The sequence below is a fragment of the Bufo gargarizans genome, chromosome 4 (genome assembly GCF_014858855.1).
Source record: "Bufo gargarizans isolate SCDJY-AF-19 chromosome 4, ASM1485885v1, whole genome shotgun sequence".
Lineage (NCBI taxonomy): Eukaryota > Metazoa > Chordata > Amphibia > Anura > Bufonidae > Bufo > Bufo gargarizans.
This window is the reverse complement of record NC_058083.1, coordinates 169591795-169610758: the sequence shown is the minus strand read 5'-3', so window position 1 is coordinate 169610758 and position 18964 is coordinate 169591795. Positions and strand designations below refer to the sequence as shown.

Genomic DNA, 18964 nt, shown 5'->3' with positions numbered 1-18964 from the left:
ATACATAACAAAAAAGTGTAAAACAACTGAAAATATGTCATATTCTAGGTTCTTCAAAGTAGCCACCTTTTGCTTTGATTACTGCTTTGCACACTCTTGGCATTCTCTTGATGAGCTTTAAGAGGTAGTCACCTGAAATGGTTTTCACTTCACAGGTGTGCCCTGTCAGGTTCAATAAGTGGGATTTCTTGCCTTATAAATGGGGTTGGGACCATCAGTTGCCTTGTGGAGAAGTCAGGTGGATACACAGCTGATAGTCCTACTGAATAGACTGTTAGAATTTGTATTATGGCAAGAGAAAAGCAGCAAGTAAAGAAAAACAAGTGGCCATCATTACTTTAAGAAATGAAGGTCAGTCAGTCCGAAAAATTGGGAAAACTTTGAAAGAGTCCCCAAGTGCAGTCACAAAAACTATCAAGTGCTACAAAGAAACTGGCTCACATGCGGACCGCCCCAGGAAAGGAAGACCAAGAGTCACCTCTGCTGCGGAGGATAAGTTCATCCGAGTCACCAGCCTCAGAAATTCGCAGGTTAACAGCAGCTCAGATTAGAGACCAGGTCAATGCCACACATAGTTCTAGCAGTAGACACATCTCTAGAACAACTGTTAAGAGGAGACTGTGTGAATCAGGTCTTCATGGTAGAATATCTGCTAGGAAACCACTGCTAAGGACAGGCAACAAGCAGAAGAGACTTGTTTGGGCTAAAGAACGCAAGGAATGGACATTAGACCAGTGGAAATCTGTGCTTTGGTCTGATGAGTCCAAATTTGAGATCTTTGGTTCCAACCACCGTGTCTTTGTGCGACGCAGAAAAGGTGAACGGATGGACTCCACATGCCTGGTTCCCACCGTGAAGCATGGAGGAGAAGGTGTGATGGTGTGTGGGTGCTTTGCTGGTGACACTGTTGGGGATTTATTCAAAATTGAAGGCATACTGAACCAGCATGGCTACCACAGCATCTTGCAGTGGCATGCTATTCCATCTGGTTTGCATTTAGTTGGACCATCATTTATTTTTCAACAGGACAATGACCCCAAACACACCTCCAGGCTGTGTAAGGGCTATTTGACCATGAAGGAGAGTGATGGGGTGCTGCGCCAGATGACCTGGCCTCCACAGTCACCGGACCTGAACCCCATCGAGATGGTTTGGGGTGAGCTGGACCGCAGAGTGAAGGCAAAAGGGCCAACAAGTGCTAAGCATCTCTGGGAACTCCTTCAAGACTGTTGGAAGACCATTTCAGGTGACTACCTCTTGAAGCTCATCAAGAGAATGCCAAGAGTGTGCAAAGCAGTAATCAAAGCAAAATGTGGCTACTTTGAAGAACCTAGAATATGACATATTTTCAGTTGTTTCACACTTTTTTGTTATGTATATAATTCCACATGTGTTAATTCATAGTTTTGATGCCTTCAGTGTGAATCTACAATTTTCATAGTCATGAAAATAAAGAAAACTCTTTGAATGAGAAGGTGTGTCCAAACTTTTGGTCTGTACTGTATATATATATATATATATATATATATACAGTCATGTGAAAAAATTAGGACACCCTTTGAAAGCATGTGGTTTTTTGTAACATTTTTAATAAAAGGTTATTTCATCTCCGTTTCAACAATACAGAGAGATTAAAGTAATCCAACTAAACAAAGAAAACTGAAGAAAAGTCTTTTCAAGATCTTCTGTAAATGTCATTCTACAAAAATGCCTATTCTAACTGAGGAAAAAGATAGGACACCCTTGCCCCTAATAGCGAGTGTTACCTCCTTTGGCTGAAATAACTGCAGTGAGACGGTTCTTGTAGCCATCTACCAGTCTTCGACATCGGTCTGAGGAAATTTTACCCCACTCCTCAATGCTGAACTTTTTCAGCTGTGAGATGTTTGAGGGGTTTCTTGCACGTACAGCCCTTTTCAAGTCACCCCACAGCATCTCAATGGGATTCAAATCTGGACTTTGACTTGGCCATTCCAGGACTCTCCATTTCTTCTTTTTCAGCCAATCTTTGGTTGATTTACTAGTATGTTTTGGGTCATTGTCATGTTGCATGGTCCAGTTCCGCTTCAGCTTTAATTTTCTAACTGATGGTCTCACATGTTCTTCAAGCACCTTCTGATACACAGTAGAATTCATCGTGGATTCTATGATGGTGAGCTGACCAGGTCCTGCTGCAGCAAAGCAGCCCCAAACCATGACACTTCCACCTCCATGCTTCACAGTTGGTATGAGGTTCTTTTCTTGGAATGCTGTGTTTGGTTTACGCCAAACATGTCCTCTGCTGTTGTGTCCAAATAATTCAATTTTGGACTCATCTGTCCAAAGAACATTATTCCAGAAGTCCTGGTCTTTGTCAACTTTATCTCTGGCAAATGTCAGTCTGGCCTCGATGTTTCTCTTGGAAAGCAAAGGTTTCCTCCTTGCACACCTCCCATGCAAGTTAAACTTGTACAGTCTCTTTCTGATTGTAGAGGCATGTACTTCTACATCAACAGTAGCCAGAGCCTGCTGTAGTTCTCGAGATGACACTTTAGGGTTTTTGGAGACCTCTTTTAGCATCTTGCGGTCTGCTCTTGGGGTGAACTTGCTGGGGCGACCAGTCCTGGGCATGTTGGCAGTTGTTTTGAAAGCCCTCCACTTGTAGACTATCTTCCGGACAGTGGAATGGCTGATTTCAAAATCTTTTGAGATCTTTTTAAATCCCTTCCCAGACTCATAGGCTGCTACAATCTTTTTTCTGAAGTCCTCTGACAGCTCTTTTGCTCTCACCATGGTGCTCACTCTCACTTCAACAGTCAGGAGCACACCAAACTAAATGTCTGAGGTTTAAATAGGGCAAGCCTCATTCAACATGCAGAGTAACGATCTACTAATTATGTGCACCTGGTGTGATATACCTGTGTGAGATCTGAGCCAATTTAAGAGGGAATACATGTGAGGGTGTCCTATCTTTTTCCTCAGTTAGAATAGGCATTTTTGTAGAATGACATTTACAGAAGATCTTGAAAAGACTTTTCTTCAGTTTTCTTTGTTTAGTTGGATTACTTTAATCTCTCTGTATTGTTGAAACGGAGATGAAATAACCTTTTATTAAAAATGTTACAAAAAACCACATGCTTTCAAAGGGTGTCCTAATTTTTTCACATGACTGTATATATGTAGGGCTACACGTTTACTGCGACCCCAGAATCGTAAAAAAAAATCCAACCCTGCTGAATTTTGGGTAATTCTGGGGTCACAGTTGTGGCAGACACCTGAGTCGCGCGTGACCCCACTCATTCAATGGCGTGTAGTCCTAGCCTTAGAGCTCATGCACACAAACGTATATTCTTTCCGTGTCCATTCCCTTTTTTTGGGGACCGTATGCAGAACCATTCATTTCAATGGGTCTGCAAAAAAAAAATGGCAGTTACTCCGTTTGCATTCCGTTTCGCAAAAAAATAGAATATGTCCTATTACTGTCCACATAATGGACAAGGATAGGACTGTTCTATTAGGGGCCAGCTGTTTCGTCCCGCAAAGTACTGAATGCAGATGGACGTTATCCATATTTTTTGCGGATCGGTGTTTTGTGGGCTGCAAAATACATACGGCTGTGTGCATGAGCCCTTAAAAAGAATGACAAGCACTGTGGTCCTCTTCTAGAAATGTACATCCTTCTGTGGTTCTCTTAAAAATATGAATGCCATCAACTAGTACTGCAGAAAGGAGCCGCCGCATTCTGTGAAAATGTGTTGCTTGCCTATCAGGAATATCATAAAACACAATAAGCTCCCGATGGATATTATGGGATAACCCACACAGCAGTGCATGACAGAGGAGAGGGAGAAAAGTCACTGAAGCCTCATAGACCACAAATTCCAGAGGCTCTTCATGTCTCCAGTGATTTCCCAGCTCCTTATCTGAAACAACAGTTGCCTTTTTTCATCCAGGTTTTCATGTAGGCGCAGTCCTGATGTGAACACTCATATCAACATTGCTAAAAACCTGCAATAAAGCCTGTAATGTAAGACATTAGTAACTGAGGCGGATCAGGCTATGTTCACTGATTCAGCAGTGGAAAATGGCATTTTCTGCTGTTGAATGCACATTTAAACCATCTTTGACAGCTTCCCATTGACTTCAGTGTACAAAAAACTCCACCATGTGCATAATTTGTATACATGGAAGAGTTTTTATTTCAGCAGTTGATTTGAAAAACGCTTGAGAAGTGACATGTTACTGTAGTTCTTTAAAGATGATTTGATAGTGGATTTCCATAGAAGTCAATGGGGAAGCAGAAGAATCTCACTCAAAAACTCTAAAAATGCTTGTAAAAACTCAAATAAAACCACTACCAAATTACAAAACCACCCCAGAAATTTACCTACAGTATTTTCAGATGATTTTTCTGCTGTGGATTTTGCCATGTGGACATGGATCATCAAGTGATGCATGAAAGAGTCAGCATGGGAACACAGAGAAGTGAGAGGTCCCTGCAGAGGCGGTCAATCTAGAGCAGGCATGCTCAACCTGCGCCCCTCCAGCTGTGGCAAAACTACAACTCCCAGCATGCCTGAACAGCCTACAGCTATCAGTCTACAACAGGGCATTGTGGGAGTTGTAGTTTTACAACAGCTGGATGGCCGCAGGTTGAGCATGCCTGATCTAGAGGGTGCACAGGATCAGGAAACACTGAAGCGCCTTTAGCTACAACCTTAGGGCTCATGAACACAAAGATATTTTTTTCTATGTCCATTCCATTTATTTTTATTTTTTGCAGCCTGTATGTGGGACCATTTACTTCAATGGGTCTGCAAATAAACAGAAATGACTCCATGTGCATTCTATTTCCGTATATCCGCATGGCCGTTGTGCAAAAAAGATAGAACACGTGCTATTCTTGTTCTTTTGTGGACGAGGATAGGCATTGTTACAATGGGTCTGCAAAAAAAAAAAGGATGCAATACGGATGTCACACGGAAGTCATCTGTATTTTTTGGGGATCTATATTTTGCAGACCGCAAAATACATATGGCTCTTAATCTGGTCCTGCTATTGTGGAAGTGTTTTGTGCCAGTGAGCTTGCAACTTTGAGTAAGATGATGTGGAGAAAGCTGAAATAAAGGGCGTTGATGTAAAGTAGAACTGGCTTAGTTGCCCATAGCAACAAATCAGATTCCACCTTTCATTTTTCAGAGCGCCTTTGGAAAATGAAAGGAGGAATATGATTGGTTGCTAAGGGCTACTAAACCAGTTCTACTTTAAAACCAGTTTGATAAATGACCCTAAAAAGCCTCTATCTTGCTACTTAAATAAAACACATTGGACAACAGTCGTAGTTTATCATTATATATTTCTGTACATTATAAAGAAAAATATCATCTCATCAACATACATGAACAGCAAAACTACGCATCCTATAAATAAACACACGGTACCACACAGTAACAATGTGCGGTAAGTGCAAAAATCCTTCATTCTCTAAGACAAAGTACTAAGCATACAAGTGATATGGTTATAAATCACTTGAGTCCGGTTTGCAAAGTAATTGAGCAAATGAAGCAGCATTATTTTGTTTCATTCGCGTCTTTGGGGGTCATTTATTAAGATGCTTACACCAGTTTTTGACGTAGAAAAAAGTCACAATAACTTGATGGGAGTGTCCTGGGGCTTGGTTGGGCATTGTCCCCGGCAAATATAATAACATTTATTTACACCTGGAAAAAGGCGTAAAAGAGGAGTAAAAACTACTCCAGTCAGGGGCTGGAAAAGCTTTCATTACAGGAGCATGGACTGCCGGAGGTGCCACCAATTTATGATGAGGCCTGCGCCTCGTCATAAATTAGTCTCTTCGGGAAAGACGGTCTTCGATAAATGACCCCCACTGTGTGGTGAAAGAGCTGCCCACAGCAAACTTGTGTCTCTTGTAATGTTATAGTCTAAGCCAAGAGACAGATGGGAAGATTCACCAGACTCTGCTATGGGTTAATACCTGATGTGGCATTACCTGACATGGATTTTAATAGGTTTTAGCAAGAATGAATAAGTGCAACAGCAGAGAGAAGGTTACAGTACAAGTAAGATATGAATTTCAGACATCATATAAAATAGGAATGTAATGACCAAAATAAGCAGTGGAATCACAAAAAATGGAAAAATACTCTCTCTTAACCTTACTGGCCAAAGTCCCACTAGCTCTTATGTCAATTACAGTACCTAGAGCAGCAAAGGATTTAAGTGCAAAGTGAAGGATATAAATTTATCAAGAGACACATAAAACACAGTTCATTGCACAGTAATTGATTAAATGCCCAACAGCAACAAACCATTAAGAGAAATCATCTATTAATGCTTGTTGGCAAACACAGTGATGAGTTCTGGAGCGTTCCACAGTAAAATACAACATACAAAAATGTTTTCGGAACCATGCTTAAAACTACATGCTGTACACGTCTGCACTGTTTCCGGTCTTCTCAGCACATGCAGACTTTTCCCCATCGAGCTGTTCTGTATTTTCCAAAATGGGATTCTTTGGCTACTAATCACACAGTGTAAATGATAGTGTGCAGCGGCAAAAAGTACGCTTCAAAGTCATCAGTCACAATGTCCATAGTAGGGTCCAGAGTACATTTCCTTGGTGTAAACGATCATTGCACTGCCTGAAGAATGTGGGTCCATTATATGTCAAAGGGGTTTGTCGGCATCATTGGTATCCATGGTGGGATGGATCGGTCACAGTTTTGGTAGCCACAATACAGATGTAAGGAGCCTAAATCTCTTTAAAAGTAGCTGCATCCTTTCTGTTCGGGCCATGGCTATAGTCTGCAATTGTGAATACAGAAGGAATCGTTTCCACATTGAAACAAGGTCCACAAAGTGTTGTAACATCAAGTGACACCTTCAAGTGTCCTATTATGAGCATCTCAAAAGCAATTTCCCAAGAACTGCAAATGCTCTGTAAGAAAACTGGCAGCCTTGGCGTACCTTCACAGAACACATATGACAGTGATGTTAAACTTCAGGGCAGAGAATTGTCTCAAATTAAACATGGTAACAATAGGTCTACCCTCCATTACTGGCAAAGTCAATTAGTATCTGAAAGATGTTCAGAAGTGGTTAAACAGGGAAAATTAGTAGTAACAAAGAAATTAAAAGGAACAGCTTAGAAACACCACTAGGTAGTGATTGTTTTCCTACATGTATCCCAAATTCTCCATCTCGCTTCGGTAGCGCTGCTCGGAAACTTTGCTTTTGTGCTGCTTGGTCTCCAGATGTTGCCTGAACTCCAGCTCCTCACTGGCTCCAGCATTGCACATTGAGCAATAGAACTGTCCACTGGGGGTTACACACATAGCTAGGTCTCTAGGAATCCGTTGGCGAGACCGAGGATTAAAATATGGACCTTAGGGAAACAAAACAAAACAAAAACTTTTTATTTTGCATTAAAGTGTCATAAAACCACAACAAATATGTGATTTCTGGAGGTAAAATATGAAGTGACTTCCAGTAAAAAAAACTCAATGCTATCATGCGTTTTTATTTTTTGCATGTCCTAGAACAAAGACTATTTGTATGGTTTGGTCCATTAACTTGATCCATCTCTTGGTAATTACAGAAACCTTTATTTATTGACACAAGACCTTAATACTCAATGGCCTAATCTGTGCCGCTCTTATGAGAGGTAGTTTTTCATGGTCTATCACGAATTTGAAGAACTCTGTCAAATTAGCTTTTCTGGTTCATGTATTAAGATTGGTTCATCTGACATCATTTGCACCCTTCTTACATTACTCAGCATGGTTTAAATAAACATCTTTTCTGAGACCTTCATTACATTCATGTACGCGTCTTACAGAACCCAAAAAATTAAACAGGCAAAACAATGGTAAAATAAGCAAAGGGACATAAGATATGCAAATATGTAGAACACATTATATGTTCTCTGGACCCTTTAGAAAAACATTGGAGGGCTCTCTTATCAATGTACATGCACATCTACAAGATGGGTAATATTATGGACATCAAGGGTACAGGCAACATACAAAAAGGCATGCCACATAGATGCTACCATGGCAAGACTGGCCGGATCTACAATGTTACGCAGCATGCCATAGGTATAATTAGGAACAAGCAGATCAAGGGTAAGATTCTTGCCAAAAGAAACCAAAATGTGCGTGCGGCACATATCTGTCACCCCAAGAGCAGAGAGAACTTCCCACAGCTTGTCAAGGACAAAAAGCCATCCCTACCAAAAGTAGCTCACTTTTCCTGCACTTCTGAAAAGGAATCCTGATTCCCATGACTTTATGGCATAATGTGTCATAAATAATATGTTTCTTCTAATGCTTCTCCGGTCCCTGCTGCTTCCCCCCCCCCCCCTCCCCCGTCCTGGTTCAACATGGGTTTTCTGTGAAGGGTCCTCCAGAGCAGGAAATAGTCTTTGTAACTGTTCTCCACTCTGGCAAAGATATTAGGTTTCTGAAACCACCTCCCCTCTATTAGCTCATAATTTCCTAACAAGGTATATACAGTGACGAGCAAAAGGGTAACAATGTTTTGAACTTTTGACTTTCAGACTCCATATCTCACCATCCACTACAGCTTTGACCGCGAGACTACCATCATTTTATAGGCAATCATCTTGGCTATCTCATACATGAACTGGATTTGCAACTATTTAGCATATAATTAGTTATGCAGATTCTTGTCATGTAACTGCATTGTTACTGTTTTGCTCCTAAATTTCTAAATTGTAATTTTTAGAATTTTGCTAATCCATCTTTGGCTTTCAACACTGCCTGGGCATGCTCTCGATCGAATTCAATCATGTCTCTACCGAAATCTGTTCCCAGGTCTCTACTACATGTTCCCAATGTTGGTGCATACTGGATACGAATACAGCTTTTTCTTCAACTCTATCCACAAGTGTTCGATTGGGTTGAGGTCTGGGGACTGTGGGGGTCAATCCAGCACCTCTAATTCATTGTCATTGAACCATTTCTTCGCCAATCTGTATGCTTTGGGTTGTTGTCCTGCTGGAACACTATGTCGTCCTTTTCATACCCATAGTACTCGAGTTTATAAAGTAACTCATCTTGTAGGATACTTACATATAGCTCAACATCGAGACCACCATCGATCCTAGTCAAGTATTCAACGCCTTTGGCTGTGAAACAACCCCATATCATCAGGCCTCCTCCACCGAACTTGACAGTTCTTTCAATTTCTCGATCCATTAGCCCCCTTTTCATTTGTTTCCTCCAGGCTCATTTACACCCATCAGAGCCCAGTCTATTGACTTTTGTCTCATCACTCCAAATCGCCCGTTTACAATCTTCTACTGTCCAATGTAATTTTTGCAAACTCGAGCAGACGCTTTTTATGACGAAATTGAAGTTGCGCCTTCTTCACCTTTTTTCAGGCCACCATTCCAGACTTGTGTAATGCGCATTGCATGGTGCCTGCATGGACATCTGTGATATCACTATTATGACACATACAAGCCACCTCCACTGCCGTGTTTGTCGCACCAGAACTGATAGACCTTGTGATGTGCCGACTTGTTGACTCCGATATTTTGCTTGGACGTCCACCTCTTTGCTTTGGAATGGATGGATGGACTTTATTTCATATTCTTCCAACTTTCATGGCACTCACATGATGCAATTAGGAAATGTTCTTGGCAGAGATACCGCTATTGATGAGCTGGATGATGATGCTTCTCTTTTCTTGGGAAATCTTCTTCATGGCTGCTTCCGGATTCAAACCAGTGACCTTTCATTTGGGAATCAACATAATAACACACTGAGCTATTAGGGAATGTAAGAACAGGTTGTAATTTATAGTATACAAGAATAAAATGATTGTTCCACCACCAGGAGCAAAACAGTAACAATGCAGTTACATGACAAGAATCTGCATAACTAATCATATGCTAAATAGTGTCAAGTCCAATTTATGTATAAGATAGCCAAGATGATTGTCTATAAAATGATAGTAGTCTCACGTTCGAAGCTGTAGTGGATGGTGGAGATATGGAGCCTAAAAGTCAAAAGTTCAAAACATTGTTACCCTTTTGCTCATCAGTGTAAAATTAGGTTTCCTAAACTACTCAGCCCCTTTAAGCAATATATTGTATACCCCTCATCTTGTTATGTTAAAGGCTGACTATATACAACTGAACCTGAAAGTCACGAGAAGAACACTCAGCTGTGTCTTCCTCTTTATTCCTTTGTCATCTGTATCCGCTCTCTTACATTATGCATATTTATTCAGGAGGAAAATGTAATAGTAGAGCTGCAGCGACTAAAATAATGGCGCCACCAGTGTTCTAAAAACTCTTCACAACCACAACTTTGACAATTAAAAAACTAGCATTAATGTTAAAAGCATCTGTCTCCTCAATTTATAAGTACATTTCTGAGCCAGGAAACAGCACTTTGGACCCCTGCTGTCCTGTACATATACACTATATGGACTATAGGTTTTCATTGCATTTGGTTCCATCAATGCATTCAATATTCAACAATGGTGTAAAATAGATAAAAAAAACAATCAAGAAATAGCAGCCCGCCACATGGCACCAGCCATAGAATTAACAATAACTGTGATTAAGACCCGCTTCTGCAAACCTGGCATATATACAGTAAGCTTATTTTAATTAAGCGAAAGGAACGTCAGGGCCTCGGGTACTTCTATTATGGTAATGTAAGACAATGGTTATTTCCATTCATCAATGTCCACAGATCATTACAGTAAGGGAACAGATTGCAAAAGTAAAAACTTGCCTTCACCAGCCAAGGGTCTTGTGCATTAAATAAAGAAAGACCTGCTCCTGTGAAATTCTGATTGAAACAAGACTGGGGATTATATTTTATATACTGTATCAGGTAGATGCAGTTCATTTAAATTCAATTTAATTCTGTGAGATGTGAACATCACTGTACGCTATGCATGTAACATGGCCCAGACAACCAAATCCGTCATCTGTTACCATGGTAACCACATCCCGCTATTCTGTGAGGCCTATTCTATGAACCAGCCTGGACAAGTCTCTCTGATAGAATACCTGTATTATTCTGAAGAGAGCAGACATTTCTTCGGTTCGGCATCATTTTATGTTCATTGCCTTCCTTCCGACTTCTCCTCTTGCATTCAGAGTCCCTGATTGTGACAAAATCATATTATATGCCATGGAGGTGAAATACATCAAGCGGATAATGTGATATTATATTCATTTATTATAGGAGCAGAAATTGGCAAAAATCTGAGGAAAACTGTCAACCAACAGGCCTTCAGTGTTCATTAAAATGTGCAGTTTTCTTTACTTATTTCTATGCTTACATACAATATAATTGCTTAAAAGTTTAGGACAAAAGGTTGAGGCTGCACTACTGAAAAACGTCATGGAGGACTGGAATCACCAAATCTAACAATGTTCCTGTACATACATAGATAACTGCCACTATGTAAGCCAGGCAAGATGCAGATTTGGGTGTATTTAAAGATTTGATACCACTGCTCACTGCTGTCATCTCAAACCTGGTCATCCAAATCTCTCAGTAGTGCAGCCTCGGGTAGGCATCCTATAAATAGCCTACCATATTTCAGCATGGAAGTACAATATTAAAAATGTACATAGATTGAATGTACATAGAAGGGGTAATCCAACCCCGTATTAAAAAAAACATCTGATGATTGTGCCAACATTTCATCAGCCCCTTCTAAGTTTTTGTTCACCAGGCTCCAGCAAAGACTTGTCATACTAACATGTGACCACTGCAGCCAATCACTGGCACTAGTGGTGATGCGAGGTCAACACTGCAGCGGCTGGCTGGCTGCAGTGGTCACATGTAATGTCTACATGCCATCACTATAGCCGGTTGAACAGAGACTGGCATGGAGTCAGGGAAACCTCGGCACAGAAGCAGCAGGGGATTAGCATGGTGAGCAGTATTCCTTTTGCTATTTTATAATTGAAAGGGAAAAAAGTTTAATACCCTGGACTAGTGCTAAAAAAAAGTATGCCATGTGCACTATGAGCAACGTACAGACCAATGTAAGTATCCAGCGCCCACAAAAGCACCGCAGCTCTTTCAACAAGCTCATCAGATGGGGTGCTGTGAGTCAGACAACAAACAGATCTGATTTTGATGGCATATCCTAAGGGCTAGACTATCCATTTTAAAAGGCTGGATAGCCACTTTGATCACTAATGTAATGTGCCACCTAGTCTGCAGACAATCTGAAACCACCAGTGGAAAGGAAGATCCAGCACTGTTCTGCCACAAGAGAAGCCGCAGTGTTCCTCTCATCGACCATCAGAGGTGTATGGCCATCTTAGCTGGTAGGGATATATGCTAGTTGGTTTATGCTTACTCTATTCTTCGACAAAAACATTTTTTTCTCCTCCATGAAGTAACAAAATTGAAGAAAATGAGCTTCTTTAGCTTTTATGGGATGTTATATTTTATACTTACATGGAAGTATTAGCTGGTGTCTCAGCCAGACGCAATCTCTTGGCATGGTTCTTTCCTTGGTAGTGTGCTTGAGCAACCACTGGAGAGCTGAATGAAGCATCACATAGTTTGCAGTAGTCATTCTCGGTAGCAAGAATCACCCGCCCCCCACTTTTAGGGACTGTCACCTGAATAAATTAAACGCATAACTTTTATTTTTGAGCTGAATTACATCATGTTCTAATATTTAACATTAACTGATAATTACTAAATCCAGGGATTTTGTTTAAAATAGGTTAAAAATAAAAAAGAAGCATTACTCATCTCACGGATCCTCCTCCGCTGCTGCTGCTGCTGCTGCTCTTTTCTGACACTGCTCTGGTCCCCACTGCCTCCACTTCCTGGTCTTGACCCAAGACACATGAGATGGCTTGGACTGCTTGCTCAGCCAACAGCCAACTGAGGCAGGTCGCCGCTAAGTCCAGTGGTGGGCTGTGGGCAGTTCAAGCCACTTCCTGTGTGCCACCAGAGACCAATAAGTAGAGAGAAGAACAGACCAGAGCAACAGCAGAACCACAATGGTGGGGGATCGGCAAGGTGAGCAACGCTTGTTTGTTTTCAAGCACTCTGCCCCTTTTTTTTAAACAAACAAATCATAATTCCCCTGGAAGTTCCCATTAAAAATGTTCAATATCACATCTCATTTTTGTAATTCAATCCACTGAAAACATTCAACAGGTTCTGATAATTACAATGATGCACTGTTGATATTCAGGAGATGTTTTAATATAATCTGTTACCAGCATAAAACAAGTTAAATTAGAACACCTGCAGGATATAATAAAGAAGCTAAATTAGTGACACCAACTAAATAGCAACCAAAGGTGACCATAGACATTACAAAGCTGCCGGCTGAGAATAGTTCTACCGGCAGTTATCATCCCCAATCGTCCCATAAACATGCATGTTCAGCCAGGCAGAATGTGTACGTTCTTCCAATAGAGACGTAAAGGGCAGCAAGTAATGTACACCTGAGGCGTCATTTATCTGAAGGGGGAGTAGCTGAAAAATTCCAGAACGGATGCCATCATGCACAATATAACACATGGCACCTTAAGGATAGCCTTTTGATAGCCTTTATTAATAATAGAATATGTTGAAATGTTGCTTTTTCTAATTTAGATACTCAAGATTGAGCCACATAATTTGCTATGTGAATACAGACCATATTAGATAAGCTAATGACAGATACATCCACTAGATGTCAGATATAGATATAAAATGGATGGTCACAGGCCATAGAACAAGGACTGAAGTTGTCTGATCCTCAAAATAAGAGATTTAGGACAGGTTTTTATTACGTACATCCTACTAAAAGGTGCTATCCAGGGCAGCAGGGACAATATAAGAATGTACCCTGTATTCTTGTGTCAGTCAATCAGGGAATATTCCAAGTAAAACTGCTTGAACATAAATGCAGTGAAATGTGATGTCTGGAGTGAATATATAGCATCAGAGAGCAGCCTAAATATGCAGTAATGATTTCCTTCTGGCACAGAACTAAACGCAAGACGCCCTCTAGTGGACACTGCTGGAGCCAGCTCTATGCATTTGCCTCCTCTAGGAGAAGTACATTATGTCTACAGAATTCTAGAAATTTAGCATCCATTTATAAAGAAAAACTATATAAAAGCGGAGCTGTACATTAATATCTACAAATTAAAGCAATCTGTAGTGCATACTGTAGCACAAAAAAGAGGCTGCGGTATATATTCAGTTCAGAATAAATACACTGCATATTGTTCATTCTTTGCAGTGACTAGGGTTGTCACGATACCAACATTTTGATTTGATTTCGATACCATAAAAAAGTATTGCAGTACTCGATACCATTCGAAAAAAATAAAACACAAAAAAAGCCGCGTGCATTCAGCATTTTATAGAACGTCCAGCCCATAATAGAACAGTCCTATCCTATTTTTGGGGGAAATAGTTATTAAATAAAAAGTAAAAAAAAACTCCACCAAAATATTAAATATAAATCACCCCCTTTCCCAATTTTACATACAAAATATATGAGCAATAAATAAATAAACAAATTACATATTGCCATGTTCAAAAACTTCAAACTATTAAAATATAAAAAAAATCTCCTATGTGGTGAACTGCCGTAACAGAAAATAAAAAAAATAAAACTGAGCGATTCACCATTTTTTAGTCACCTTGTCCCAGGTGACTAAAAAATGGTGAATCGCTCAGTTTTTATTTTTTTTATTTTCTGTTACGGCGTTCACCACATAGGAGATTTTTTTTATATTTTAATAGTTTGAAGTTTTTGAACATGGCAATATGTAATTTGTTTATTTATTTATTGTTCATATATTTTGTATGTAAAATTGGGAAAGGGGGTCATTTATAGTTAATATTTTGGTGGAGTTATTTTTTTACTTTTTATTTAATAACTATTTCCCCCCTTAGGGGTTAGAACCTGGGATCTATTAATCCCTTGTCCTATAAACCCTAATACAGATCTATTAGGGTGTATAGGATCTTACACTCTCCCTGCTGCTGCAGCAGGGAGCTTACAATGGCAGTCAGGGCTTCAGTAGCGTCCTGGCTGCCATGGTAACCAATCGGAGCCCAGCGATTACACTGCTGGGGCTCCGATCGGAACTGCCACTGCACCATCAATGAAGAGGGGGGAGGGGACCCTGTGGCCACTGCCACCAATGATTTAATACTGGGGTGGGTGGAGGGAGGACGCTCTGTGCCACCAATGTTTTTAATACTGGGGGGGAAGGAGCACTCCGCCACCAATGAAGATAACTAACGTTTAATACAAATACAGGAGGCGGGTGCCGGCAACAGAATCACACAGCTGGCATACGACGATCAGCTCCATGACATAGAGGTCGGGTGCCGGCTATGTGATTCTGCAGCCGGCACCTGCCTCCTGTATTTGTATTAATGTTTTAGTTATCTTCATTGGTGGTGCAATGGCCACAGCCCCTCCCCTCCTCCGCCCCTCTCTTCCCTCACAGGTGGCAGCGGCAGCAGTGGCAGGGGAAGAGGGGAGAGACTGCTTCCTTCTCCACTGTGCTGCTGAGGGAACATGGCACGCGCTGAGAGCAGCGCATGCAATGTTATGTGATACTAGGCTGCGCAGTAGTGCAGCCTGGTATCGGTAAAAGGCAAATCCCTGTATCGAATCGTTGCCGGTACAACAGCATCGATTGGGTATCGATAATTCGAAACCGGTGCAACCCTAGTACTGACAGAATAGGAACGCACGGCAGGATACACTTTCTTATACAGAAAAAAATTATATTTAATAATAATAATACCATTATTTACCTGCCTGGCTGGTACCAAAAAGATATTCTGCAATCCGTCTGGCCCATAGGGGCCTTTGGACCCTTTGAGAGTATGAACTGGGATTATTTCCTGACAAGATACAGGTTAGGTCCAGTTCACACTTCAGTTATTTGGTCAGTTATTTCCATCAGTTGTTGTGAGCTAAAGCCGGTAGTGAAACCTACTCAGAGATAAGGTATAATGGAAAGATCTGCACCTAGTTTTGGCTCACACTAACTGATGGCAATAATTGATCAAATAACTGAAGTGTGAACCCAGCGTTACCTGTCCAGCAAACTGCACACCCACTGCCAGACTTGGCTGTAGCTGCCCAATTCAGCAAGAGTCTGCAAATTTACCCTGCAACAACCCTATAACTACAGGCACCCTGACTACAGCAAAATATCTGCTCCAGTAAGGGTGATCCCACCCAGGCCCCTAACTTGTTAACCCTGAGCACTCCCTTATGGTATGGAATCCTATCCTGCGCTTACCAGGTAGCTGCTAGCAGGTGGTCGGTCTGATTGAGTAGTTGTGCTAGCCAGGCTTAAAAAAAGAGCGGTCAAAGCCAAAGCAGTATCCAGCAGAAACAAGCCAAGTTACAACCAAGAGAGACAAAGGGTGGCAAGCAAGGAGAAGACAAAAAGTAAATGGGTAAACAAGACGGGTCAAAAATACAAGTTAGGTCAGTTAGGGAGAGGTTACATCCTATAAAGGGGTCATCCATCAAGGGCAAATTAATAAGTAATGGAACTTGAAATCATATCTTGCAAGAAGATATTAGTCGACCAAAAACTTACATTTGGTGAAGATGATCCAGGTGATACTGTATGTAAAGTGTGTCTTGATGACGGCGGACAACTACTTGATGCACAGTAATTCCGCAACTTCTTGCTGTGGTTTTTGCCCTAAAATACAAGATTTCAAAAAAAAATTACAAAAGAAAAAAGTTTCTGCTTTTATTTCCAACTGAAAAGTGCAATATGACATCACTCTAGGTATCTCCACCGTATATGCACTGGATTTCATGCATGGTGAGAAGACAATTGGAGAGAATTTTCCACACACTTCTTTTCTCTGCTGATCTCAGCCTGGAATCAAGCCATCTCATTTATGTTGTAGGCATACTGAACCCCACTGGGTCCCATCTCAAGTTGAAAGGTCGATGTGCAGCCTGAAATTTGGCTATAGCAGCCCAAGAGGAAGCATATCACTACTGTATCTAAAAAAAAAAACATGTTTTTCCTGTAGGCATGGTCACATTTTCTTGTAGAAGCAGTTCTAAAAATAAACTGCATAAAAAAAGACTATAAAAAGCTTTTCTGCTGCAGTTTTTATAGCAAAGCACATTGACATAGCACTGCTAGTTGTGGTTGTGGTAAAACTACACTTTACACATAGTTTTACACCAGTTCTGTCCGGTGTTTCTCAAAGAAGCAGTTCTAAAACACAACTCTGTATAGTATGGAAAAAACAAGCCAAGACCATATGGAAACTGCAAGGTTAGGGCGTGCTTCTCTGTGCTTTTTAACTGCATCGTGGGAATAGGTTTTTCTACCATACAATTTGCTACAATACATCTAGCTGCTGAACTAAATACAGAACAAACAAAAAAAATCAGTAGAACATAAAAAAAAAGTTGTAACTCATATGTATTTATGACCCTTTTTATTCTTAGAGTCAGATTATATATGAAGACTGTTATAATTAGGGATGAGCGAATCGAGCTTCAGATCCTAAATCCAAAGTCGCTTCGCCCAAAACTTCGGTTTAATGCTGTATAGCATTAAAATGTATGGCCGCTGACGAGGTGAAGTCAGTTATTCCCAAAGTTTCGCGAGACTTCAGTGAATAACTTCAGTATTTGATTTTTAAACTGGAAAACCATTTTAAAACTTGGATCCAAACTCAGCTTCGGTTCCGAGTTACCAGTCGGAACCAAAGCCGAGTTTGGATCCAAGTTTTAAAATGGTTTTCCAGGTTAAAAAATCAAATACAGAAGTTATTCATACAAGACTTTGGGAATAACTGACTTTAATGCTGTACGGAGACGGATCGCCATACAGTATTAAACCGAAGTTTTGAGCAAAGTAACTTTGCATCTAGGATCGGAAGCTTGTGTCACTCATCTCTAGTTACAATAGGAGGAAATCTCCCATAAATCACACAGCTTATGAAAATATATCATGCTCTAAAACTGCCGAAACCACAGAGGTAAATCATGTGACATATATGATGATAAATTCTTATTCAATAGCATGGCACATCTGGCCGCAGTAGAAAACAATGAGCAGTGTAGAAGGGATGTGCAGGTTAGAAACCTATCCCTTACCCAAGGGCTAGGGAATAAATATCTGATCATTGGGGGTCTGACCTCCATGAATAGAGCAGCAGAATGCAAGTGTCTGCTGCTATTTATTTTCTATGGCACTGCCAGAGATAGCCAGGTACGGTAAATAGGGCATACGTTTTCAACCTGTCACCACAAAATTCTGTGCAATCTGCAGGCAGCATGTTATAGAGCAGGAAGAGCTGAGCAGAATGATATAGAGTTGTGAAAGCTTGTAATTTCTACATTTAAATCTCTGCTTTTTCTGACTTCAGTTGTACACAGGGAAGGTCTTATAAGTGATTGATAGCATTCCCTGTGTAAGTGTGCGTAAAGAGATACGGTAGCTGTCAGTTACTGACAGCTGTACACAGGAGCGGTCTTAAAGGGGTTGTCCAAGCTTTAACAATAATGATCTATCCTCAGGATAGGTCATCAATATCAGATCAGTGGGGGTCAGCTGTATTAGAAGACGGCACGTGCAGTGTGCAAGTGCCATCTCCCATCTCTCTTCCTGCTGCTGATATGTCTATGGCAAAGCAGCAGTGAACAGTAAGAAAGAAGGGAGACGCCACATGCACACTGCGCGTGCCGTCTCCTCATACAGCTGATCGGCGGGGGCACCGGATGTTGGACCCCCACCGATATGATATTGATGACCTATTCTGAGGATAGGTCATCAATATTAAAAGTCTGGACAACCCCTTTAACCCTTTCAATGCCAAGGGTGTTTGGATATTATGCATCTCTGGTAGCCAGGACAATGGCTTTGACATGGTTAAATAAAACCTAAATTACAAAATAAAGAAATCATACTCTTCCTCTCCCCCCCTCCCCCCCC

At 40.9% G+C, this 18964-nt stretch overlaps 1 protein-coding gene across 1 annotated transcript in view; it reads right to left on the bottom strand.

Moving 5' to 3' along the window:
- Positions 1–5318: 5318 nt before the first annotated feature.
- ZMAT3 (zinc finger matrin-type 3) overlaps positions 5319–18964 on the bottom strand; it is a 62102-nt gene continuing 48456 nt past the window's right edge. Inside the window, exons 3-6 of the mRNA XM_044290095.1 lie at positions 16595–16702; positions 12462–12628; positions 11051–11145; positions 5319–7384 (exon numbers count right to left, since the gene is read on the bottom strand). Coding sequence (XP_044146030.1) covers positions 7176–7384; positions 11051–11145; positions 12462–12628; positions 16595–16702 — 579 coding nt within the window. The 3' untranslated portion in view covers positions 5319–7175. The remainder of the gene's footprint in view (positions 7385–11050; positions 11146–12461; positions 12629–16594; positions 16703–18964) is intronic.